The sequence below is a fragment of the Tyto alba genome, unplaced genomic scaffold (assembly GCF_018691265.1).
Source record: "Tyto alba isolate M040663 unplaced genomic scaffold, T.alba_DEE_v4.0 Super-Scaffold_2, whole genome shotgun sequence".
NCBI classification, from domain to species: domain Eukaryota; kingdom Metazoa; phylum Chordata; class Aves; order Strigiformes; family Tytonidae; genus Tyto; species Tyto alba.
In genome coordinates, this window is record NW_024881282.1 from 29,327,332 (window position 1) to 29,354,551 (window position 27,220).

The 27,220-nt window shown below is 44.1% G+C and overlaps 1 protein-coding gene across 2 annotated transcripts in view; it reads left to right on the forward strand.

Annotated features, from left to right (window-relative positions):
* The first annotated feature begins 851 nt into the window (after positions 1-851).
* The window catches only part of CHST11 (carbohydrate sulfotransferase 11), a 181,508-nt gene continuing 155,139 nt past the window's right edge, over positions 852-27,220 (forward strand). The window contains exon 1 of one of the 2 annotated variants that reach the window (XM_042792967.1): positions 852-1,105. In XM_042792967.1, the coding sequence (XP_042648901.1) occupies positions 988-1,105 (118 nt within the window). In that variant the 5' untranslated portion in view covers positions 852-987. The remainder of the gene's footprint in view (positions 1,106-27,220) is intronic. The other variant, XM_042792968.1, reaches the window with a different exon arrangement.

Below are 27,220 nucleotides of genomic sequence, written 5' to 3' on the forward strand. Positions count from 1 at the left end.
GCAACCAGTCGGTTAATTCAGAAAACTTAAGAAGTCTCGCACTTCAGAACAAAAAAACCTTTCATTTCTAGCATGCCAGGTGGCACTGTTTTCGTTGGGGATGATTCAGTGCTACTGGAAGTCAGTGTTTACACCGATTATAAACATTAGCAGCTGCCGCTCGGGACAGCGAAACACCGAAGAAACGACAAGGACTGGCTATAAAGTAACGTCTTACATAATACTAAAGCGAGACAAGGGCTGGAAGAAGGCATTTAGGATTAATGGAGTGACAGGCACCACACATATATTAAAAAAAAAAAAAGAAAAAAAAAGTGAAAGAGGATTTCCCTCCATAAACGGGGCGCGGAGGAAAGCCTCCTTCGCGCGGAGCAGCGGCGGCCCGCTCCTCGCCGGCGGGCTGGAGGACCCGACACCCCCGGCGAGGGCGAGAATCCCCCGGAGGCGGCCGAGTCCGGAGCCAGGGGGGCGGCGATGAGCCGCTGACGGACCGGGGCCGGGAGCGGCCCGAGGGCGCCCGGCGGCAGCCACCGCCTCCCTCAGCGCCGGCGACGCCCGTTGGCCCTCACAGCGCCCGCACGCGCCCGGCACGGCACGCCCCGCCCCTCGCCCGGCGGCGGCGGCGGCCCCTCGAGGCAGCCCGGCGCGTCCCCGCCCGCCGCCGCCGCCGCCGCCGGGCGGGACCATCTCTCCCTTTGGCGAGGGGGGGGGAGCGCGCTTCGCCCCGGCTCCCCTCCTGGTCCGCCTCCCCCCCGCGCGGCGCAGAGCGCCCCTCCGCCTGGCGCGCGGCGTGGTCACGCCCAGCTCAGGCATTAGCGCCCCCCGGTGCGGGGCGCGAGCGCCCAGGCGTCCTCCGGCGCGGAGGCGGCTCGTCCCCGGCACCTCGGAGCGCCGCGGCTCTCAGCGCCGGCCCTGCGCTGCTCCGCCGCTCCCCCCCCGCCTCCCCTCCCTCCCTCCCTCTCTCCCTCCGCGCCGCCGGGCAACGCCATGAAGTCGGCGGTGCTGGAAGTAATGAGGATGAATCGGGTGTGCAGGATGGTCCTGGTCACTTCCGTGGGCTCCTTCATCCTCGTCATCTTCTATTTCCAAAGTATGTTGCACCCAGGTAGGGCACCGGCACCGCAACCGCACCTGGCATCGGCACCGGCCCCGCGGAGGGCAGCGCCCGGCCCCGCGGGGGGCAGCGCCCGGCTCCGCGCCGGACCCGCTCCCCCGCCGGCGCAGGTGGTGGGCGCCCCGGGAGCCCCCCCCCGGCTGCCCCGGGAGCCCCCCCCCGGCTGCCCCGGGAGCCCCCCCCCGGCTGCCCCGGGAGCCCCCCCCCGGCGGCCCCGGGACCCCCCCCCCGGCGGCCCCGGGAGCCCCCCCCCGGCGGCCCCGGGAGCCCCCCCCCGGCTGCCGCCGACCCCGGCTCTCGCCTCCCGGCGCCGCCGCGGCGGGCGCAGCGCCCGGCATCCCCGTCCCGGCCGCCTCCCGGGGCAGCCGCGGGAAGGTCGCCGAGCCCCCGGTAGGAAACTTCCCGCGGGCGGGGGGAGGAAAGTTGGGTTATTTTTTGAAGTCTGATTATTTTCTGCCTGATACCGTGCGAGTGGTGGACGTGGGGACGGCACCGGCTGGCGAGCCTGCCGCGGCGGAGAGCTGTTCCCTCCCCGCCGAGAGACGGGTGCCGCGTGTGTCTCCCCTGCCGCCGGGGCTGCGGGCCCTCAGCTTCGCAGCTTTTCGGTTTTTGGGGGGGTGTGGGGGACGCGGCGGCCGGCCCGGGGCCACCCGCTACTGCCAGCGGGCAACTTCGCGGCGGGGGGGGCGGCTGCCCCGTCCCGTTCCCTCTCGGCCCGGCCCGGGCGTTCGGGCTTCTGGGGGGGCTCCTGGCCGGGGGACGGGCGTAATCGTCCCCGAACCAAACTCCCAGCTACCTAATGCGACTTCTATTTATTTATTTTTTTCCTACTTTACCAGCGCTGGGGACACTAGGGATGGAGCAGCGCTGGGGCCGGGGGGCGGGCACTGGCTGCCGTGGAAATCACTCGCGGGTCGGCAGCCGATTCCCACGAAAGTGGGCTTGGGCCGCGGAAACTTCGTGCGGTGTCGGCTGCGCGCACGGAGCCAGCGTGGTTTGCAGAGAGGCTGCTTTGTGCAGTCGAGCGGCTGCGAAATTTATCCAGCAGCGCCATAAATGAAAAAAAAAAAAAAAAAAATTCTGATCAGCCCGTCTGTCTCTCTTTTTCCCCTTTCTGCCTGAGAAATGAGGTGGAAATTGCACTTGCAGTGTCTTTTTTTTGGAGGGGTCTGACAGCTGAGCGGATGAGCGAGGCTTGTGAGAGGGAGCGCTCCCTCTTAGCAGACCGGGAGCTGTAGCTGGCGGTGGCTGCGCTTCTCGGCGGGCAAGGCTCCTCAGCCGGACCTGTAAACCTCTCCTGCCAGCTCTCCCGTGTCGTGGGTACAGGGATAGCTGCAGCGAATAAGGGATTTGCAGTTTGGTAAAAAGAAAAAGGACGTATTCGGTTTGACTCTTTCCTTCCCTGCATGTGGCTACCAAACCGTAGTTGATTAAAGATGTGTTTTCCTTGAAGTTTTTTGGAGTCAAATGGTAGAGGCTTAGTGCGCCGATAGGGTTAGGAATCAGTAGATTGGCTGTTCTGTGGTGAAGCCAAGTCCTGTTTGGCGTTTCTCTATCCGAGGGCTGTCTGCTCCTCCGAAGTTGCTCTCATTTGCTTGATGAATGTTTTATCATATGGTGCCCATCTGTGTTAATACCTGCCAACTCCTTGGACAAATTAGCATATTTTTTCTTTCCTGCTGTGTCTGTTCCATGCTTGCTGTTTCACAAGGAGTGCTTAGCCCTTAGGAGACCTGGGGAAGGCTTTCTTTTAGGGCCTCAAGGCACCGTGCAGAATTGTTGGTTGTAACGCGGCTTTACCAGTTTAATTGAAGTATGCTACTTTCATTGGTTGCGTTCCACAGGTAGCATAGTTTGCACATATATTCAGAAAACTTGGCCGAGAGTTATTATTTTCCCCTTGTTTCAGATGAATTATACTGCTGGAACACAAAATCAGCATGCAGTAGGTAAGAGATTGAATGAAATATTCTTCTATGAATTTCTGAATGTAGAAAAATCACCTTTCAAGAATTTTCAATATCCTCTATAGCTAACTGTTGAAGATTATGGCTTTGTGGTCGAGCTATTGTGAGACTATAAATAGATTGAGATTTTAGTACAATTCAAAGGATTTACTATAAACTCTGAGGAGAAAATGTGATGCTGCAAAATCACTGGGAGGATAATCTGCACCCATTTCCCTTTTGACATATATTTAGGTTGTTAGCATGAATAGAGTAGATGTGGAAATAAATGTGATTGCAACCTGTCTGTCTTCATTGTACCTTTTTCATCATAACTGATTCTGCCTTTTTTTGGTGGGCTGTTTCTGTAGCAGAAACTGATAGAAATCTATTGAACTCCGATCTAGAACCATATAGAGTGCGGTCATTTGTCTTAAGTACAGTTTGTAAGGCTTGAACAGCTGTTTTCACCAGGTGTCTGCTGTGTGATTGTATGTATTACCGTCTTGGTGGTGCAAGTGACAGGTTAATGTGGAGTTCTTGAAGGGAGAAGGAGGTAGTAGACCTGCCAATGTGATATACATCAGGTAGCAGATAATTTTGAGGCATTATATTCTTATTTTAAGATACGTCAGTAACCCTTCTTGATATGTCTAAGATCACTGGAGCCAGACCCTGGGCAGAGTGCGTGTGAGGTGGGATGGGGCTGGAGGTATTAAGAGCTTTCAGAATCTTGGCTGATACTTCTTTTGGTGTGGAGGGTCTTTTCAGCTTTAGCCAGTTTGCTCTAGAGTGTTGGTTGTCTACCAAAGGGAGCCGTCCTGTGTACCCTGGCTTGCTGCCTGTCACTGCTGTTGGTAGCCTACTGTGCTAAGACTGCAATCAGAATTAGCTGAAAAATTTCTATCTAAAAGGTTTGGATGGAAAATATGGTTAAGTTCTTTGCAAGAAGTGTCAGCTCTTTATTAAAAATCCAACAATTTCTTCATGCACCCCACCACACCCCCCAAGTTAACTTGGTGAGTTTCAGAAGACTTGTTTTCTGCCTACAGAACTTTCCAGACAATTTTAGCAGTGTCACAGAAGGGAAAAGATGCTAGAAGGCCATCAGATGATGAGTTCAACCCCCCTTGGGGACAAGACAGCTCTTCATCTGTAAGACAAGAATTTTCTACTTTAGGAGGTCTGAGTGTGGATCGCTTGCTAGAAACATTAGAAAAACAAATTTCTGCTGGCAGGTTTGTTTTTTTTTTTTTTTTTCTTCGGGATAAACAAATAGGAAAATGACACAGTTAACAGAAGCCTTTCTTAAAAACAAACAAAACCCCCTAACAACAACAAAACCACACCCAAAGCCTGAAGTGGGAAAGGTGAGCTTAGCCTTATCTTTGCAAAAGAATATGATGTTGTGTCCCTTGCACTGTATCTCAAATACCAGCATATTGTAAGGAGATCAGGTGCTTTTTACTCCTTGTTCTTTTTGGCTTCATACCCATTCTTTGTTGGGAAGCAGGTGGTAAACATGCTGTCTGGCTAATGCACTTTTGCATTGTCCGAATTTTGTCAGAAATTGCCTATGTGCTGGGGGGCCCACTCTCCTAAATTAGGTTCTCTGACCACTTGTTGGTGGGGGAAGGTCAACGGTGCTGCCCTCCGGTGCTCAGGAGCACTGTAAAGAAGACTTTGGAGATGATTCTGGCTTTTATGGCTTATCTGTGGATTCGGGGGACTGTTTGTTCCTAAGGGAGGAAATGGCAGCTGGGACTTTGGTGTTTTCCTGTTGCCTGTCTAGGAATTGCTGAAGAGGAAAAAAAAAAAAAAAACCACAAAAAAAAAAACCAAACAAAAAAAACCCAAAACCAAACCCCAACTCTGCAGTGTTTGCTATAGCTGGATTTGTAGCAATATATAACTCATTTTCCCCATCTCTTGGCTCAGAATATTTTCCCCCTTCGCTCTCCTGCCTTGTGCTATCTGGGTATCGGAGTGCAACCTGATCGCTGTTCTCTGCTACTGGATCTTCTGTCTCTGTACAGTGGGTCAGTCTTGGGGTTTTATATGACAGCCCATCATAGTTTTATTTGCTGCCTTTCCTGTGAAATCAGTCTGCTCGCTAGTCCTTAGCCTGCCTACACTTCACAGATGTGTTTACTTTCTCCTGTAGGCATCCCAGCTGCAATGAGCGGGGGAACTGTGTGTCAGTAAGTTCAGGCAGGAGCTGCTCTGCTAGGCTGGGATCAGACTGGCAATGTCCTGTCATCCTTCAAGATGAAAAATTCCACATGAAGGTAGAATAATTAATACTATCTTTATCTTACCTGAGATAGGTTTATGAAACAAATTTATTCTAAGCCTGATTCACCCCCCAAACTGCAGGCCAGGATGTTTTTGCTCCGTTTTTCATCTCCTGTTCAAACTTCTGCTGTTCTCCTGTAGATGCTAACAAAGGTTAGCTCCTCAGACTCGCCTCCCATCCATGATCATCTGTTACACATGCAGCACTGTATGACTGATAGCTGCGTATTCCTTACAGAAGGCTGGTGTCTACCTTTGCTCAAATGTCAGAACAACTTGGATCACATGAGATTTTTTTTTTTTTTTCCTTGTGTCTGAAGAAAAGCTCACCATTGGTTTTAATGGAGGATTCTGTTTGAAAATCAATGCAGCAGTCTCCCATTTTGCAATTGATCCTTGCTTTTTTCCCCTGCTTATAAAGGAGAATGAGATCTGCAAAGCAGTGAGTGTGTGGCATTCCTTTGATGGACCCTGTATACTGGTTTTAAATTATTCTGTTTGGGATACAGAGAAATGGAGTTCATTTGACAGGCACAATAATCTGGCCCTCATTTAATTGCATGCAATGAAATCCATTCCCCAGTTGCAGGCAGAAACCCTGCCGTGTGCCTGTGAGGGGGCCGTGCTGTATTTTTTGTCAGTGTCCCCATAAGCTTTTCATTGATTTCCATGGGACTGTGTTATCAGTGTAGGAAAATTTACTCTGGACCCTCTTCTCAAAGGTACTGGTAGTCTGGAACTGCTTTAAGTTGAGAGTTAAACAGCTCTTTGTATCTTCTGAAAATCTTCCTGGCTAGTGAATGTTAAGCTTATTAGAAGAGCAACTTTTTTTATCGCAGTATGTATGAGTACAGCTTTTTACAACAGCTTTGCAGACCTTAAGAAATAAAAATCTCTATTTCCAAATGTGTTCAAGCAAAATTTACCTGGCACTGTCAACAGTAATGTCTTAATAAATTTTAATTTATCAGAATATTTATTACTCTGCAGTTACCGTTTCTACGGTGCAGGTTTTTATAAGCTTTTAGTTTTTTTTTTTTTTTGTTACTGTGAATCAATATTGGGAAACTGTGCTGACTTTAATAGCACTGACACTGTATTCACATATGTAAAGGTGTCATGGCTTGGCTAAAGTCTGACTTTTTCAGAGGTAAAGTCAAGGTGGATGGAGACTTTATTTTTCCTTTAGAAAAAAGCGTATAGAGCAGAAAAGCACAGTGCTTTTTATGAACAAATTTATACAGTTGATTGGGTGCAACTAGTATGTCAATTTTATCTCTGTATAGGGTGAGCATATTTCTGAATTCTTAATATTTTTCCATTACTTTTCAGAAGTGACAGGTAGTTTATCTTGTACTGTACCATGTTACTAACTCTAAAAGTGATTCAGAGAATGGGAAGAAATTAGATCCATGTTACTTTTCCCAAAGCCAGCACTACTGTATTTTGTTTGACTCTGTTGCCAGACGTACTGTATCAAATCCTGCCTGACAAAGCTGCTGCAGTTGTCCTTGTGTGAATGTCATTCCAGCACAGTTTTTTTCCTCTCAAGCCTTTTGGGCTGATGCATATGTATTATGTATCAACTTTAAGGTGATCCTGAGGGAGTAAAGGACAGGGTTGGGGGACGCAAGGGTTTGACTCTGATGGTTTTTCTTGCAGGTTGTTTATGTTGTTGAAGGCATACATTGGAGTTCTGTGTGTGACTTGTCTGAGTGTCAGCATCAAGCGTGGATGTGTGGGTGAAGAGCCCGGTTCAAATAGATGAAAAGAGCAGGAGTTTTCACATTAAGGAAATAAAATTAAGCTCAGGAATTTTGTACTTGTGTAGACCTGGCATGTCCATGATAAAGATGGAGATGTTTGTGGTGGGTCATTTAGATTCAGCAGCCACCTACTGTATTACAAGGATAATGTTTCAAAGCACTTTCGTGTGTTGTTGGATGTTCCTGTTCCCTGTGGAGCCCATTCATGCAAGATCTTTGTGAACGAGGTAGGTATCCGTCCTTACAGTTGCAAATCGAACTGTAGAGTTTGGTTAATTCCTCATTACTTGTGTTTCAGTATCCAGGTTATAGATAGCATCCTTTTGTTGTGGGCAGAATGCTTGCATGTGACAAAGGGGTGTTTCTGGCACAAGCCTCACGTTCTTAACTGGAAGATGAGACCACCAGAGACTACAGCAAACCAGTGAGATAATTCAGTTCCTAATTATCTCTGGCTCACACCTCCAGACAGAGGGATTTTCTTGGATTCCAATTTTGTGAATGTAATCAGTGGAGGATGCAGCGTGTTCCCCTTTCATGTAATTGTTTGGCACCCGAAACTCAGGTTTCATGAATAAATCAAAATTCTACCGCGTATACACTTGGACTCTGTGTTTCTTCTCTCGCATAATATTGTTATTCCCCGTTTTTCATTTAATGCCAGATCGATTAATGTGGTTTGTTGACTTGTCCTCTCCACATGCTCCTTAATATAAGGAGTTAGTTGTTGGTGAAATTGCCTGGAGTAGATCCATTCCCTCCTGTGAAACTGAAGTCGTAGGAACGGCCTGGGTTGGATTTCAGCTCCCTCTCCACTGTCCTCTTGGGTTGTCACGCCAGCTGCAGCATCGCTAGGAAGTACCTAATGAAAGGCAACCAGCCCACAAGTAATGTGTACTTAAATATAAGGAGTAAGTGCACGGAGGGTGGAGGCTGCCCTGTGGCAGTGTACATCCTCTGCTCTGCCTGTTTCTGTGATGCCCTCTGTGGTCCCTGGGGGCTGGTGGGGAGCCCCTCACGCAGGACATGTTTAATTGCAGCTGTATCTATCTGCGGGAGCTGCGTTTTACCTGTTCCACTCTGGGAACTTAAAGAGGATTGAAAACCTCTGTGCTGGCAAGTCTCAGAGAGCCTGAGCGGATGACAGGACTCTCATTTCTGTGACATGCTAACAGGACTTTGACTAAGCAGCATGGTATAAATAGGTGCAGCACAAGCATTTGTTAATTGGCAGTAAGCAAACTTTGTGTCCATGCAAGTCTGGGAGATTTCCCTGCATTAAAGAAATTTCCCTGCCTTATGCGTTTCACATTGAAATATTCAGTTTGTTTTCATTTTAAACTAATATGCTCTTTTTGGTTGCTTTTTACACCTTGCCCAATGTTGGCAATGAAAGTAAATGACTTCTGGTGTTACTAATTTTACATGTTAGAAATGAGGTCCTAAGTGAGGCATTAACATTTAGCTTCTAAGTATCAGAAGGGGATGTTATATTTAAAAGAAATAAAATTAGATGGCTGCCACTGGAAACTTTAGAGTAAAATGTCACTAGAGCATACTGACTGACTTTGAGGCTGAATTTGGAAACTTAATATTTAATTTTTTTTTCCTCCTGACAAATCTGAATCTCTGGAATAAAAAAAAGCGGAGTATGAGCACTTATAAAATGCTGACTTAAAAAAAAAAAAAGAGTGCTGCACACATGTACCCACCCTCCCTACGAAATATGTAGTTGGTGGCCCAGGAAATCCAAATGAATTGATTTCTGAAGAGCAAACCCTTTTCATCTAACAAGACTGCTGTAAGGAATGTGATGTTCTTTCTTACTAAAAGAAATCCCCAGAGTGCCAAGAGGGCTCCACGTAGGTGCCTTTATTATTTTACTAATTGAAACTGATAGTCAGTGTGGTTTCTCATTTCTGTTATTTCTTCTCAGCTTATATGTTTGGAAACATCCAGTGTGAGAGAAGTAATGATTTTATGAATTCTTTCTAGGCTGTGGAAGGGCAGCACTTTTTACGGAGGTATATCAGCTTAAGCAGTAAGAGCGCTTCTTCAAGGTAGCCTTCATCTTGTTTTTGCCAGGCTGTAGACACTGAAGGATGACTTTGCATCCGTTACTATCAATCACTGCTGCAATGGCTTCACACTCCTATGAAAAAACTTAAAAGAAGGTGCTGGGGGGAAATAGAAAATACAAACAATGCAATTGAGCAGAATTTCTCACAGCACTGTGATTCCAGGGGTTTGGGAGATGGTAACTCTGTCCAGCAAACGACGTGAAGGTAGGTGGACTGCACCATGGGAAGACAGGTGTGAAATGCTCACGTCCTGTAAATGTTGTCTGTTCATCATTTTGCAGTGAGGACTAGCCTTGATTTCAAGGATGTGAGTAAAACGATCTGCGTGTGGTTTTGCAGGACCTGGCCCTCCTTCCCTCTCTGCTAGGTGAAAGAGGAGGATAGGGGCCTTCTCTGCCGTGCTTGGTCTGCGAAGGAGCTGCTCCTGCTGCTTTGAACGTTGTCTCAGGCTAAAAGATGCCATCCGTGGTAATCTTAATAGCAAAAGATTGTGTATTTTTGTCACTTGGGTGAATGACGGGAGATGATGGCTTTTAATTGCAGTCCACACAAAATAGTCCACAAGGAATAAAAGGCTTTGGGTTTCAGTCCACATCTCAAACACAGTGTACTCTGTAAAAAGCAGAGAACTGTCTGGGTTTTTTTCCCTAGTTTTATTTTAAAAGCCAACTCTTTCTATTAGTTTTTAAGACATTTTGACAATTCGAGGTATGTTCTGTAAATGGTAAAAACATGGATTTCAGGACCCTTAGAGAGTAATGCCTTTTGAATTAGTGTAACAAATGACATTGTAACTCATCATTGTCATGCTTTTTTGGCTAATAAACGGTTATATAAGGCAGTCAAAAAGTTTAAAATGGATAAGTTGTAGGGATTTTTGGATTAGGGAAGGTAGCCATATAATTAATAAGGTAGCTATAATTGGATACCATGGATGATCTCTGCTGTAGTACCTTGTCTTAAAACCAAGAGCATTAGGTGGTTAAAATCCTTTTAAAGACTATTTGCATTATTGTGCTTTAAAGTTGATTGGTATGCAGGCAGAACAAAAATGTCTGTATTATCTGAAGTGACCTGACATGGAATAGCACATTCTGCACCCACACTGGTGGGTACAAGGAGCCGAATACGTCCTAGTAATCTGTATTTTTACAGCCTCTGTTGGAAGTGAGAGCAGAGAATTTATAGTAACTGAGGGGGAGTGAATTAACACTTTTTAAACACTTGGTGATTTAATAAAATGTGTCAGTTGGGGTCATAAACATAAAATGATAAAGCCTGTCTTGATTAACTTCTAAAATATATTTGAGTTTCCAGATGGGGATAAGCGCTTTATCTGTGGAGTTAAGTGTGTGTATCTATGTACATAATTGTGAAGTTGACACGTCTGCTAATCAAGTGGAACAAATACACCAGAGCATCAGGGTGGCTACTGACACATGTACTTTGCTTCCCAAGCATTTCTGTGTCCCGCTGTCTCGGTTTAGTAATTGTTGCAGAATCTGTCAGTTGGACATCGTGCAAAGGTCCTGCCACCGTGGCAGTAGCAATCCTGTGGTCCTTGCTGGCTGATTGAGACCTCTCCACCTTCCTTCTCTTCCCAAACCAGACTTGGAGGTCCTTTGTGGCAAGTTTAGGGAAGCTCAGGTAGGATGAATGCAGCTGCCTGCTAGGCTGTTGGGTTTGGGGTTTTGTATTGGGCAAGCCATAAGATTTTCTGACATTTTCTGAAAGGAGTACATCGATGAGTGGTTTGAATTTGCTGGTGGATTGTTTGCATGATGTCTGCATGATTGATTGGCTGCTTTTCAGTTGATTTTAATGAGCGCTGGGTCAGGTCTGCTGTGCCGGAGCAGAGGCTTTTTGAATTGCGTAAAGGGCACATCCCCCGTGGTGGTAGAAATGCAGGATTGCAGGCTTGGGTGAAGCTCTGAACCGTTTCTCCCCTGTAAATCTGGGTCAGCTCCATTGACTTGGTTATATCAATTCTGGATCAAAGCTACTGTAACGAAAAGCAGAATTTGTCCCTTTGTGTCTTCCTACAGAGCAATATACAATAGAATAACAGCTTTGATTTTCTGCTTTCTCACTTATTTGTCCTTCACAGAGCACTTCTGCATTCAAGTGAATGGTAACTTTTTCCCCATAGAGATACATGCCTGAAGTATTGAAGGGAGTGCTGTCTATTTTCATTAGTTTCAGTGGAAATGACATTGACAGATAAGCTATATGTAACCATTAGCATGCAGGGCATCAATATGATCGAAGGCTTCCGGTCCTGCTGTAAAGCTGCTCTGTCCCACGCAGAAAAGGCTATTAATATTTCTGGTCCGATGGCAAAAGTGTAATTGCATTAAAGAAAAAACTGGGAAGAAGTTGGGGCCTCTGGAGCTGTTAACTATTTTGAGATAAAACTCTTTTGAGATACTAAATGAGCTGAAATGGATAATATAAGACAGACATGATTTAATTAAAATTGTCTTCATATTTGGCTGTCTTGATCCAACTTGTTTGTTTGTTTTTTCCCCCCTAGAACACATCAGTGTTTCTGGTGAGTCTTTCCCCATTCTGTTTCCTGTTTTCCGAGTGCTTTTCTTAAAATCTAGCATGGAGAAAGGAGAACTTTTGCAGAAGTTGCCAGAACAGTTTGCAGAACAAAAGTATACATGGAGCTGTTGTGTCCAAATGATTCGTAATGCACAAAGCCTATACATCAGTATAATGTTAGTGACTTACAGCCTCATCTATCTCAAGGATGCTGTAACCAGCGTGGTAACACGTTACTGTGAGAACTCTTTGTGCAACTAGAAATGCATCTCATTCCCCCCAGTGTAGTTGGACACCAAGGGAAACGGGCCATAATTCTTGCATATCCAAACTAGCTTGGGTTGTTTCCCCTTGCCAATCTTTACATAGACTTTTTCCCCCTTCATTTTAGTTTTCTTTGTACTCCTTAGACCTTTTGCTTGTTTCTACATCCATTGGGATGTGATGTGACCAAGAGAGATTTATTTCACACTCCCTTTCCAGCTGCGAGGGGATCTCTTGTCATCAGATTGTACCTCAACTGCTCTTACCTTGACAGGATGGTTTATGCCTGGTGTATTTCTTCAGCATTGCATGAGACTGAAAACACTGCTGAATGTCAAGCAATATGTGTTGTATATCGGTTAATGGCAGGTCTGTGCTTTCCTGCTATCTGCTGTAGTTGAAAGCTTTCACTAGCAGCAAGTTAGGAGCAGTATTTCTGGAAATCTTTGAGAGTTTGGGTCCAAGTCCACTTCTGTGGTGGTAATACTTTGCTTTAATCAGAAGGCTTAAACATGTTCCACAAAGTATGTCCATGCTTGCTTTTTCACTCTACAGCTGGGGAAACTGAGGTATGGACCCCTGTGTGCAAGGGTTTGGTTAATGGTTTCCCACCAGGTTAGTGGCACATTCAGGAATAAAACTTGAGGGTGGGATGGTTTTGTGGAACTTGATGCTTTGATGATCTGAGGGCTGCAATCCCCTCTATGGTTGGAATTAGACCATGGTGCAAACTAGGTGTCAGGCACAGCCAAAGTCCCAGCACTCAGCCCAAGGGCGGCCACCACTACAGCTCCATCCAGGTGTGCTCTAGGCTGGTGAAGATGACTGTTGTGGATGGTCTCGTGTGTCCTTCATAGTACTCCTGCCAGGCAAGGCCTCCTGTTGCAGATACATGGGGCTTTGAGAACTCCTTTTGAGCTCTCTTGTACAAGGTGTTGCCTCCATGGGACCATGAGTCGTGCCCCAGGGCATCTGAGTCCTAATGCTAAGCTACAGACATGCTCTGCTTGGTTGTACTACAGAGCAGAGACATAAGTGGTTCATACTTCTAATTTTTTGCTGTGTTTTGCGTTTATGGTTAGGTTTTTTAAAGTGTAAATCTTGCCTGTGTATGCCCTGACAAACGTTGAATGGCCTTTCCTTTCTGGATCAGAAGTTGAAGGCATACTTGAAGGAAAAACATCAAAGGCCCTCACTGGCTCTTGGGAAGTAAAGTTAGTGGATTCTGGTACTTCAGCACTGAGGGATGTAGTCATTGACTAGGAGCATAGTGTTGCCTAGTGGAAGAGGGACACTGCAGCTCAGGAAACGGGGTTACTCCTGACAGTTCTTTCCTGCTCCGTGCAGACTGTATTTCAGCTACTTTATTCTTCAGCTACCTTCTCTCCTTGATATCTAAGCAACAAACAGCCTTTTCTTCATCTGGAAAGGTTATCTTCTATGTAGTGTTCAACAAAGAAAAGCGGTTGTCTAGGTGAAAAGTGTCATGGCAATGCCATTATACAAATGTCTAGTGAGATGTCAAGTTATGGTTTGGATATAGACAAACTGAGATGGAGGCCATGCCTGTGAGTAAAAATCTCTTTTCTGGAATAGCAAACCTGCCAGTGAAAGCTTTACTGGATTAATGATCAATATCGGTGACAAAAAGGCCTGCCTCTTCCCTTTTTGTTTTCTTTTGCCTTTGAGTCAAGGTCTACTAGAATTTTTGCTGGCAAATCTAAGTTTAATAAAAAAAAAAAAAAGGAGAGAGCGCATGCAGTAAGACCATACCTTTTATATGGTCTTCCTATGTCAGCAAAACTCTTAAGTGTCAGTCAAGGCTGATGTGCATGATCAATTCGGCGTTTTTTACTTGCACACCCATGATTAACATATCTGTAAATTAAAATACTGTCTTTCTGTAAAATAAATTGTCCCTGCACTTTACTCATTTTATTGCAGTTTTCAGCTCAAAGCTCCTATCACTTACCAAAATGAAACATCAGTGATCTGTGTGAGGGGCTGCAGCTGCTGGCTGATGCTCTCCCAGATCCTTCCCTTTTAGACCTCGATGTTTTCTGTGGTGGCTGTGGGACGTTACTGGTGTTCATTCCTTGAAACAGAAATCTCCGGTATAGCACTTCATGCATGTGTTTGCTACTGCTCAGAATGGCCTCAGAGTTAAATCTAGTGTCTTTTTCAGTTCATGTGGAGGTCTGGGGCATCAGATGTAATGCTTCATGCAGTGCTGTTCTGGGGGAAAACTGGTGCTACTTAGCATGTTTGAAAGGGTATTTTCTACCTTAGTCTTGGAAATGTAAACAAAAAAACTTCCCATCTATCTTGCTGAATATGTGTGTTTCTCATAAGTGCAGAGGACTAACAGCTGTAGTGTATGAGCTGCGGTGAGGCATTTTGAAGAGACAGACCTTTGTCAGCATTGCAAGGCATTTAGGAATACCTCTCTTCCTGCCTTTTCCTTCCCCTGCTGGTCTGTAAGTCTCTGTCCTCCCTCATACTCAGACTAGCGTAGCAAAAAAATGTACCTGTATCTGAAATTCTGGGATTTGTTTGCTTCTTGGTCATCTGTCAGAAATAAATTTTACATTGAATTACGAAAAGCGTTGCTCTGTTACAAGTTGTGGCTGGTACTAGATTGCCAGCACAGTACATCTGCGTTCGAATGTTCAGGAGAAGGGCTACTTTAAAACTTCAATTCTAGCCTAAAAATACATGTGGAGTCTTTTTTTCATGTTTAACTTCCTTGCTGGAAATAGCAGGGTTGTGTTGTGTTTGTCATCTTTTCTAGCCGTAGGCAGTTTTAAGCATGATGTAGTTATGTAGCAAACTGGAAAAGCGTACACCCATTGTCCTCAAGTGAAGGCGTGTAGGAACAGCACTATGGCTGCATCAGATATCATGCACGTGGAAATTAAAGGATTTTTGAGCAGACAACCAGTGTTTACAAGTTTAATTTATGTAGTAGCCCTTTCAGTTCCCATCTGTTCCTGTGCCCTTTGGCAAGCGGGTTTGCCATTTTTTAACAAGCAAAGATGTTGTCAAGTTGAGGGAATGAGACTGAGATTTTATTTTATTTGCTGCTTTCTTCATCTCTGTTATAAGATGATCCTTAGGGAAAAAAGGCTGACCCCAGGAAGGAGGGAAGCTTTGTCTTCGTGGGCTGCCAATAATTTGTTGGTACAATGCAAGGTTGAAAGGTCAAAATTGCAAGTTAAGCACTTCCAACCCAAATGTATCTCACTTTCTCAGACACAAGCAAGGCAGCTGCATGGTGGTCATGCTGTAAATGAACGTGATCTGAGAACCCTGAGTTTGTTTTTCTGCATCCATGGCTAAAGTATGGCCAGGGCTTCTTGTGAATGACTTTCTTCCAGAACAGAGGGTGCAAAAATCAGAGTTCATATTCAGATGGACCACAGCAATTGGCTGGCGGGAAGGAGGGCTTGGCTCCTGCTCTGCTTGTATCTCTGTTCTTGCTCTTCTGCAGCACCAGGGCACTCTCTACCTTCGTGGCTCTGCTGAAGCAGAGTGCTGTGGCAGGCACACCACAGACCAGAACTCAAGGGCAGGACTCTGATGTGCCTCGTGCAGTGGCAACACTGACACCTGAGTAATAGAGCTACTCTGAACGTGTGCAGTTTAATATAGGTAGGGGATAGCCCCAGCAAAATAGAAAAGCAAGCTACTAGTGGAAACAGTTGCTGGCTACCAACACTGGTCATTCTGACAGATCTATCCAAGCTCAAGCATGAGCCTTTGTTTGACCCCAATTACCGCTTCACTTCTTCATTGCTTTGAAATGGGCTTGTGTGCAGATACAGGCTTCATGGGAGCTCCAGGGTAGGGATGGAGAGAACATTCACGCATTCATTGCCACTGAAGCAAGGATACATACATCCCTGTCCACGGCACGGTGAGCCAAGCATAGATTGTCCATAGCTTCCCACTTGTATTCTTCACTGGCTATCTCGTATTGCCTTCTACCAGCACCATGAGCTTGTGCTAGGTCAGCTGGCCTCCTTCCTAGGAAAGAATACAAGTGGGAAGCTGTGGACAATCTATGCTTGTAGGGTGTTAAGCTGAGCTGCTGCCACAAGCAGTGTGGACTCGTGGCATCTGTGTCAGAGCGAGCTGTGCCCCACTTACTGTTCTCGGACAGTGCTGCTAAGAGTGGTATCTGTGGGTAATCTGCTTTGTTGGAAGACTACATTGCAGTAAAATGTCCAAATTGGTAAAATTAATCTCCTCCTTCATGCCTGTAACCATTCAGGAAGTGGCTGAATGAGCCATGAGTTGCACATCTCTCACTAGGACCACCTCTTCCATCCCAACTTGCACGCCCCTGTTGTGCTGATGTTGCCCAAAGACATGGTCACTGAGTAGTGACCTTGGAGCTTAGTAGGTTGAACAGACCCCAGGTGAATTGCCTTATACTGTGGTGTATGTTTAAACTAGAGGCATAAATCATTAATAGTGTCTGGTATTTTCCATCTCTTTTATTGTTTGGGTCCAGAAGGTTTTTACTTACTGGTCAGAAAGTCAGTGTTCCCTGCAAACTTTTAATGATTTTTTTTTACTGCAGCTTTGCTTCTGTTTATCCCTTTTTTCCCTTTAACTTGGAGGAATATAGATATCAGGGGGCAGCAGGAGCAGGGCTCCCCATGAGGGGTGGTGAGATGGGAGTTGAGGGTGAGCCCAGGGTGGGGAGTGCCCTCAAGGATGGGGTGCAGCCTCATGGCACCCATGTAGGGTGGTGACAGGCTCTGGCTGTGGTCCCAAGTATAGTGAGGTAACAATTTGAGAATATATCCACCCAGAAAACGGGGCCTAACTGTAAAGAAGGTATGATGTCCATTCAGGAAGACCAGCCAGTAGGTTTGGACATTGGGAGAAAAGGCTGGACAGAGGGCTACCCGTGACAGCTTAGGTCAGGACTGGGTGCCCAGACCTGAGCTTAAATACACACAGGGGCTTGTGGACAGGGGGTGTAGGTGGGGGTTCCTAGGAAGGCTGGTCAGGGCGACTAAGATCAGTTGGTGCCCGCAGGGCCCTGGCTGTAGGGTTGCTAGCTCGTTTTCATGATCTACTAATTTACTGACTGAAAAAAAGCTCTTCTGATGGATATCGCAGATGGCCTTGCACTGCAGAGGAGCCCAGAGATAAGTCAGTGAGGAGAGTTTGCAGTGCCAGTTGTTCCACCAACATGATCGTAAAGGTGTCGTGTTTTATGTAATGGGTTACAGTTAATCTTGGATTTTAGACTTCCCAGTTTTGGATGTTAAATGCACAGATGATTTGGGGGTGGGGGAGGAAAGGCATCTCAAACCACAGCATGGAAACGTAGCAGTTATAGCCAGGAACACCCCATGTCTTCTGAGCAACTACTTCTTCAGGCTTGGTGAAGTTAGTTATCCTTCAGATGACCAGATCAACCTTTGGTGTAATTCTGGGGTTTGTAGCATTGTTACAGTATTTAAGGTCACAGTTTGGGAAGAGATGGGTATAAGAGGATAAAAGGTTGGTGGGATATGAATGTGTAGGTTATCCGATCCTGTTGAGGTGGAAGAGTGTCTACTGGGAGAATCTATTTCATGATGAATATTTATTCAAAGGAAAACTAGTTGTTTTCAGCTAAGAGGATGCACACAGCCTGGCACATGTTGGTGAAGGGGTGTGACTGACTTTCCAAGTGGCCGGGCCCTGGCAGTATTAGCTGGTGACCTTCAAGTGCATTGGAGGTCATGGCTTTTGTTGCTTCCCCCTCTTCTGCTATGAACCTGCTGCCCTTTTTGTCTGGTTTGCTGGCTCTGGCGGTGCTGGCGTGCAAAGGACACCGGCATGCTATTCCATACTGGGCCATTCTTTACGGTTAATGTTGCTACACTGGAGCTGGAACTGGTGATGAAGCAGGCAAAACCTGATCAAAGCACATACCCACTTGGATTTTTAGATCATGCTTTAAAAATGTTGGATTTTCAAATACTCCCAGTAGTGGGCACTAGTACTGAAGAGAAATGTGTCACAAGGTAGTTTTTAGAGTCAGAATTTAAGTATAATTTAAAAGAGATTACTGAACTTAATATTATTAAAATAAATGCTTTCATTATATAAAGAACACTACTGGAACCTATGGGTGCATGTAGGAAGTGTGCTGATCCATCACTTGCAACTTGACGCTAAGGCAAGAGAAGTATTTTTGCAAATACAGAAAAAGGGAGCTCCTGCTCGCTGGGACTTCCATACTCTTGGCTGTGCAGAAGGTTTGTTTGGAGGGAGTGGATTGTAATTTTAAGGCAGGGAGCAGAAGAAATGTACATGGGTTCAGCTAAGACGTATCAGCCTAGCTAGCAACAGGTTCCACGGTTTGCACTGAAATAGTAAATGGAGAAGTAAAATTATAATTATTAAACTACATTTTTATCCTTTTGCCATGTATCCGAGTTAATTTGCAAATCTTTTGCAGTGTTGCCTGTCAATCAGGTACTTTTTACTCTGACAGTCACCACCTTAGGGTTGGGTTATCAGTGCTAACAAATATTTCAAATTAAATTGGATGTAACAGATATTAGGGAGAACAGTTTATCTCCAGTAGTAAGGACAAATTCCCCTCATTCTCAGTTATGTGCCACTCAATTCCATTATGACAGGAATTTATTAACCTTGTCTTATGAGCAATTTAGTATGCCACTTGTTACTGCTGAAGATCGCATTTTTATGATGCATTATTGATTAATATTGTTAGTGTTTGTGTTTACCACTGGTTATTCTTGGCTGTAATTTCTGTCTTGTGCTTGACTGCTTTTCCCTTTTACTGAAATACGTTATTCAGGGGCAATATCTTAAGGAAGACATTTCCACCTGCACACAGGACTGGGAAGTGTAATTAATTACTCGTCAGGATGACCAGAAAGACTTAGAAGCCATAGAAGAATTTCTTAGGACTTCTCTAGCAAGACTGACTCACAAGTGAGATTTATTTAATATTTTTAGTTTTCTCTGCAGCATTGCTGTAGAGCAGCAGTAGCATAGGCAGTCACGCTGCTTGGCTTTGCCAGTGACTCTTGCAATGCTAGAAGCAAGCTGTAGTCTACCAGGGTTGCCAGTTCTCTTGTCTTGAAGGGAGGCAAGAGGAAAAACCAGATACATAATTGACATAAAAAAACAAATGCTTCTTGTTTTATCTTCATACAGTACTAAAAGAAAAAAAAATCTCCTGATTTATGTTAGTCTGAAAGAGACATTTTATAGCAACGAAGTGCTTAGTCTTGAGCGTGGAGTTCTAGTGAAGCCAAACCTTAACTGGAGTTTGAGTGGGAAGTTTGTCAAGTGATCTGGCTGTAAAAAGTTAGATCTCAGGAAAGAGAATTTAAATTTATGTCAATTTATACAGTGTTAATCTCTTCAGAGCAGATCTTAATGCAAGACTGACAATTTGGGTCATGTTTGAAATTGATTCAGAGATTGGTCCTTGATCATTTTAGATCCAGTTCCAAAGCTGACTTGTGAGTTGGGATTGAGGATCAAAGCCTAAATGTCACTTCGTTTCAAGCTTCAGGTTCAGACTGAAGGGTCTTGTTTTAAAGTAGGTTTTTGTTGCATACTGTAACTTCAAGTGCAAAATACACCATTGTACTGAAAATCTCCAGTCTTTGAGGCTTAAAAGACTCATTGAAGATGAAGGTGAAGATGTTTGTGTACTGGTAAGCGTTGTAAGAAGAGACCTCAGTAAGAATAAAAAAAGTGCCAAGTGGCACAGAGAACTCTGGCAAAAGAGAAGCATTGCTATGGAGTTAAAAGATGAATGTTTGAAGGCAATGGCTTTGCCTATGTTTGAAGTTGTAGCATTTGTGAGTAAGGACATGCTGCCCTCTCAGGGAGGGAGGCTGGGCAGGGTTCGTGAGCCTCGAGAGGATGGCAGCTTTGGTAGGATATAGTCACTTTTAGCTACCATTGCATCAATGCATAGAGCTATTGTGCTTTATGGTTAATGCAGCGAGGAAAAGCCAATGCAAAGAACGTTTTTAGAAGCATGTTTATAGATGTGGCTGTAACTGTCAGTTCCACCTTTAAATCACCCTTACAGACACAGCTTTCAGAACCGAGTAATTGGCAGAGCTGAAGAGGAGATGGGAGTTTTGTGTCCTTGGACATGGAGAAAAGCACTCATCACATATAATCATTTTCCTGCCTTTCCTCACCTGTGTGAGGTACTACAGGTGTTGCAGTGCAGGTGTACAGTGTGACAGCTGGGAGGTGAGGACGGGCAGAGTGGGACCATCACGAGGTCACAAGTGGAGGGTGTGGGCAAACGCCGTGGAAGGCATTGAGGGTAAAACAGTTGAATGCTCACGTGAAGAGGGAGTCTGTTCACTTGCTTGAACTTTCCGTGTTTCTTACATTAGTTATGTGTGTATCATCTACTGCGGGTCACCCGCACGCCGTTGGCTTTGCCCTGGTCCTCTCTGCTCCCGCTGCACTGCTCTGCTAGCTCTGACACTTGCCTGTTCTGATCAACTGTCTCATCAAAAACTTTTTTTTTTGGGGGTGGGGGTGGAGACGATAAGTAGTGTTAGTGAGTTTGACTCGGGCAGTGTGGTGTGGTGAGCTGCTGAGGCGGCGCGGGTGCCAACAGGAGGTGAGGTTGGAGTCCCCGACCCTGTGCAGTCACAGCCAGGTGTACCTCTTGGTGAGCTGTCAGTGTGGCCTTACCCCCCGCTCCATCAGAGCTGGTGAGTTTCTACAAGAAGCAGATTTACTGTCTGCTCTTAATAAGTTTCTTCCTTCTATTCTCCCTTTCCGGTAAGTCAGTCTTGAAGGGACTGTAACAGAGCCAGTTAAAGATCAGTACAGTGAAGAGGCACGTCTGTTTAGAAATTGCAAAGAATGAAACATTTGTCAATAATGGATGTGTCTCTTTTGGCAGGATCCAGGGAGCTTGGAAAGTGTTTTTTTCTTCATTAGCGATCCAGATTTTATCCACAGCTTTAGTGTTTTGGAAGTGAGGATGAGATGATGTAATTGCATAAATCCGATATTAACTATTTTTTATGAAGAACAGAAGCTTCGGATACGAACTGTGCTGATTCTAGTTGACCTTTACATCTCCAGTGGGCACAGAGTGCGCTGAAAGCCAAGAGGATCTGTGTTGGTCTGAGCTACTTCTGGTTCTGCTCTCAAGCAGAGGCTTCCAGAGAATGCTTTGTTATGGGGACACAGATGAAATGAAAAGGGTTTTCTTTTTATTTAGGTTTTTTTTTTTTTTTTTTTTTTTTTATTCCAGGATCGGTGTAATCTCTCTGCACTTCCAACATGCCCCTAACAATGTATCATTTTTGGAGGTTCTAGGAAAACTTAGAGGGTTTTGTTTAAAACTGTCCCTGGTGGCTTTGAACCTAGCTGGAGTCTTAATTAAACATTTTTGGTCATGTGTGACTCCACAGTGAGTCAAGTACCTTCGCCTTTGGTGTTTTGTTTTATTTAATCACTAGAGTATTTCTCTGTGTAAAACACTGCAGCATTGCCATCCAGCTTCCTTTGTTAGTGTTAGGAGAGCTTCCATTAAAAATTGTTTTAACTGACCTTTTTCTGTCTTTATTCAACTTTTCATTATTAGTGACCTATTGCTTCTTCAATCTTTCTTCTATCTCCTGCTGCAAACTAGATTGTTTTCAAAGCATATGTTGCTTTTCTGTTCTTTGTTCTTTTCCCCGAACCATTATTTGTATTTTCTTCACTCTCTCTGGCCTTGCTTTACATAAAAGTCAGTTATTGCTCAGCCACTGTCCAGTGGTTTTATCACAGGAGTAGGTGTGTGTAAAACTTTTTTGAAGAGTGAAAAGTTGCACTGTCAAAGGTAGCTTTGGGGTCCCTGTAAAATATTTCCAAATTCAGCTAGTAGTTTTATCCAAATATATAAAAATATCTGAGCAACATATATAGAGCAGGTTTTGGAAACATCTTTCTTCCTTCTTACCAGGTTAGATTTGCAAGCTCTGTGCTTTTTGACAATCCCCACACTAGTTTGCTTCCTTAAGGAAATGGAAACTGAGAGTCCTGTCTGGTTTTACCCTATTGAGATGAGGAATTAGTGTTCCTCAGGTGGCTCCCAGTGGGGTAGAGGAATTAAACTGGTGACTCCTGATTTTTCAGAAGGGAGCCCATGGTACTGAGCTGTGGGGTTGCTCGGGATTGGTGACCTCTCCATCTTGCAAAGCTGTCCTACTTTCCTAGGAGGTTCAGCCAAAGTGACTTTATATCCTGGTGGTTACGCCATTTCCCTCCAGCACCTTTAATCAGTGTCTTCAGTGAACAGTTTAATATTTTATTGCTTTCATATCTACTTTGTGTTAGAAAAATTCAGCAAAATGAGAGGAAAAATCTTAAGAGCTTTTTTTTTTTTTAAATTCCAATAAACTCTTTATTTAAGAACTAATCAAAAGAAAATTTTCTCATGGATTTGCCACTGAAATACAACGGTATTTTACAGCATGGCTTTATAGGATCATTATCAGCTGGCTAACCTACAGTATCTGAAATTGCCAGTTCTCCATGGGAAAGTTCAAAGTACTGGCAGCTCAGTTCTGCCTTTTGCTACAGTGTTTACTGTCATTTGCCTGGCTTGATTACACTTTTCAGACTCCACAGTTTTGAGATACCGAGATTGGAACATGGCCCATCATCTGAGAAATTACAGTTTAATATGTAAAATATTTACAAAATGCTAATGATTTCTAACCGAATAGTAGTCATATATATTATTTACTTAATACAAAATCCGCCCTTCTGGGGTGACAACCACTCCTCCTCCCCAGGCACCCCTGTTTACTCATCTAGCTATCTGGATCTTAAAGATCACCCACTGAGTCATCCTGGTCCATGCTGAGCGCTTCTCGACCCACCCACTTATCTGCATCCTTTGCTGTTTATATGTTGTGCTGCTGGGTATAGCTGTGGTTGTGTTAGGATCTCTATGCAGTGAGAAACCTGCAAGCAAAGTAGGGCTTAATTTGAACCCAATCTCTGAAGAAAGCATGTAAAATTGAATCCACACCTTCTCTGTAAGCCAACCAGTTAAGTGTGAGATGCCTCCTTGCATGTTTTGTTGCAGACAGGAAAGAGGTGGAGTTTGAATCATTAGGGTAGCATTTGTTTTGGTGTCTGGACCTCATCAGCACTGTCTGATGGTAGGTCTAGGAGGCTGTAAAAATAGTAGCTTAATCTGCTGAATACTCCCAGGATTATTGGGTGAAGGTGTCATGCTGGAAACATTTGCCTGTATTGGTACATTTTGCATTTATATGCAGTGCCATTACGTATTTTTAGTTTATTTTTTATTAGGAGGAGACCTGAAACATCTTCTAATTTGATGTAAAATAAATTAGAATTATTATGTTGAGATGAAGCACTAGAATATAATCCATGTTAATTTTATTCGATGAATTGTTCATGCAACTTCTATATCTAATGTAAGTAAGCAACACTGAAATAGATTCAGCACATGCTTTATGTTGGCTGAGGAATGTAGGACATTAATGCTCATTTGTGACAATGAGTATAAAGTATTTGTTGGCAAATGAAGGTGTTCCCTTTATAAACATGTTGTTTCAACATGCCATACTCTTCCTGATGCATCTAGTCCTTACGATGAAGTTTATAATGTAATGAGGTGGAAGCTTAATTCATGTTGTCCCTGTTGTATTTAGGAATTAACTCTTCCCTTCTTTACCCACCCCTCTCCCTGGGTATGTGATCACAGCGACCAGTTGTAAGTCATCCTTTTTATCCCTGAAGTTTCCATTGTGTGATTTTTGGTTTTGATGTAATTTAGCAATACCTGAGTTCAATTGATGAATGTATTGACACCATGTGGGATCTACTGCAGTGTCTGGTAATAACTGTTCATGCACAGTGGTTTCCAGCGTTGCGTTTATAGTTCCCTGAAGCTCTCGGCAACTTTGAAAGAGCCTAAAAGGCGATTTAAAGCAAATTTGTATGTGCTGTTAGACCAATCCGAAACTTCTTAAGGGGCTGCATGCTCACTGGAAAACTTCAAGGACTGCATATAGAAAAACTTGAAATTCATTGGTGTTGGCACACTTTGTCCTTTCCTCCACACTGCAGGAACAACGTGGTACTGAAGCAAGGAACTTCAGCATTCCATTAATATTTTTTCCTTTACGAAGTGGGGATGGTGAATGGGAGAAGGGAATTTTGAAAGCAGACCCTTTCTGTAAAGCTTTCTGCTCCTGAGATTCGTGGTTGTGTTTTGAGACTTAGGTTTAATAGGCTTTTGGCCATGCTCACCTTGTGGTGGATATCATATGGCCTCTTTTCCTCAGAAACAAGAGTCACCCTTCTCCCAGACAGAGGGCCAAAGTGGTTGACTGTGCCTTAGCAGAACTGGTGATTCCAGATGGATACTGGGATCCTTGAAAATGCTCTCTAAAGGAAAAGCATAGGAAGTTGGATTTTAGAGCAATAAGATGTAGCTGCACTAAAAAGTTATACAGGTGAATAAAAAAAACCAAAGTGTGATTCTTGAAGTTAAATGTTGGCTAGGACCTGATAGAGTGATATAGTAAAAACAACCTAACCATCTATTTTATATTATACTATATATTTGGAGAAATTAAGTGGTTACCGTGCAGAGGGAGTACTATTATTCTTTCCACAAAAACAACCCCAAACATGGAGAGATGGAGAAGAGAAAAAGAGCTTATGTCATTGAGCTGCATTTCAAGTATGTTCTAGGACAGAAGACCAGATCAGTACAACTTTGTACAGACTCCTGTTATTTCCAAGCGTAGCTTGTTTTGCTCTTGTTGCCCATTACTAGGCACTGAACCTCAGCCATAATCCTCAGAGTGAGGTGTGGAAGGTGGTGGGCAGTATAATGGGTATGAGCCACAGATACTGGAATGCCCTTTGCAAACAAAAGTTTCTAAAAAGCAATATCCCCCCACAGAGAAGCAGGAACCATACTGGACACTTCCAGGAATTTAGACCATCTCTCCGAGACACTTGGCACATTTGTTAATCCTTTTGTAGACAAGGGTTGGAGCAAGTGAAAATGTTGAAGATAAAAATGTAATGAAAATTGAAATCCTGAAAGGTACTGGGGAAGTCAACAGCAAAAGGCTAATAGATATTTTGTTAGGATAGCAATTTAATGGTGAAATAAAGAGTAGATTTTAAATGCTACAAACCAGAAAAGGCTGCTGTCATTCATTAGGCCAGAATTGTAGGAATGATGGTTACAGTAAATAGTTTTCAGATGTGCAGATCTTGGTACGGATAAATGATGACTCTGTGGATGTGGGGTGAAAGAAGGGAAGTGAGCCAAACTAAACAGGACCTCCTTTAAAAGTCCCCAGAAAAAGTGGCAGAAGAAAATCCAAATAAATTACAAAGAAGCAGTAAATGGTGTGGGAGGAGACGAGAAGGAAAATATAATAGTAATATCCCCAGTCATTTCTGAAAGAGGTGCTGAAGTGTTTTACGGATTGGTAAATTTATACTGGCCAGAGCACATGTCGGGAGTAAGTGAAGAAAGGCTTCATGGCACAGAGACAGCCTGCCAGAGGTACTTGCTGTAGTTCTGCTTAGACCAGCAGTGGCAGATGTTGGATCCAGATGTGGAGCCCGTAATGTCTTCTATCACAAGGAGAAGCCACATAGTAAAAAGCTGGTTCGCCAAAGGAATGTTTGGAGACTTGTGGTAAGAGGCACAATCTTTGTCTATATGAGTTTGAGCAAATTGAGTGGCTAAGATAAAGCCATGTAGGTGGAAGAGCAAGGTGAGTTCAAATGTGTGTCAACCAGGTATACACCATGAGAGTGCAAAAAAGCCAAATGGTTAAAAAATAACACCCCAAAACCAACCCCACTCCTAGTAGGCTCTGCAGTTGGTAATAAAGCACATAATAGATTTCATAAGGGTTCACTGTAGAACACCTGAAGGGCAATGAAACACTAATAATAATTAACATCTTCAAGGCTGAATTTCAATGTGAAGCATTAAAATGAATGAAAGCTTGAGGGGAATGGCAGAGAGACCTGTTTGTCAAACAAAGGTTCATTCTTTCAAATCTGTATATCTCCTTGTAAATAGATAATAGATGATAGATGTGTAGATGAATCAATGCCCTGATAGTACTATATTGAAGATATTTCAATTGTGATTTTTTAAAAAAATAATTCATTAACCAATATTTGAATAAAGACCAAAATGTACTGGAGCATAACAAAAAAGGCTACATTTCCCCACCCCCGTAGCTAATTATTAATGACTGCCTCAACAGTTCTTAACTCATCCATTCTGTTGGATGGTAGAAAACAAGGAATTTGAGTCACGTACCTGCCAGTTGCTGAGTGTATTCAGTGGGGTGGGAGGTCACCTGGCTTTGCTTCCAGTTTAACTTGTGGCAGGGAACTGCGTGCAGAAGCCAAGTACTAAGCCATGGCTCAGAGTGAGTTCTTCACTTTATTTAAAACTTGCATGTATTGTTTGCACTGAGAGCGTGCCTCATTTGGGGGTAGAGCCCCAAAATACCATACCTTACGTATCTATATCATAAAATTTTGGGTTTTCCTCAGGGTAGTGTGGGAGGGTGACTTCCAAAGCTTGGCATCTTGGCTACAAGAGGAACCTTCTGCACCATCTTTCCCAGATCAAAGCAGCTGCAGGTAAAGCAGTTGCACTAGGACTGTTTTATGGGGTCCCCAAGCTTAGAGCATCATGACAAGAATGATGATAGCTGCTTCCACTCGTGTCCTTGTTTGAAAAGCAGAGTTCCTTGCTATGAAGTGCCTAGATCTTTCCTTCAGTGTTAGTTTTAAGTGCTTCACTCTGGTGAGAAGAGATTGCTTTTTGCAAGCATGCTGGTAAGAATGGCATGTGATGAGGGAGATTGTCCATCCTTTTTAAATCTAATCAAATACATGTACTTTGAGTATGAATAAATTTAGAACCACCAGAAGAGCTTTTGCAAAGAAGGAAGAAAAGAAATATTTTAAAGTTTGTCACTTCTATATTTTATAAAATATGCCATACAATATGGCTGTCTGCAGTAGCAAGAAACAATGATCTGTCCTGAACATGACTCCCTAGAGTGAGTAACCTGTGAGTCATGCCTTCAAGAAAAAACACTCAAGCCCTTTGAGATTCATGGTAATTTTATTCCACCTGGAAAATATATGGGTTAT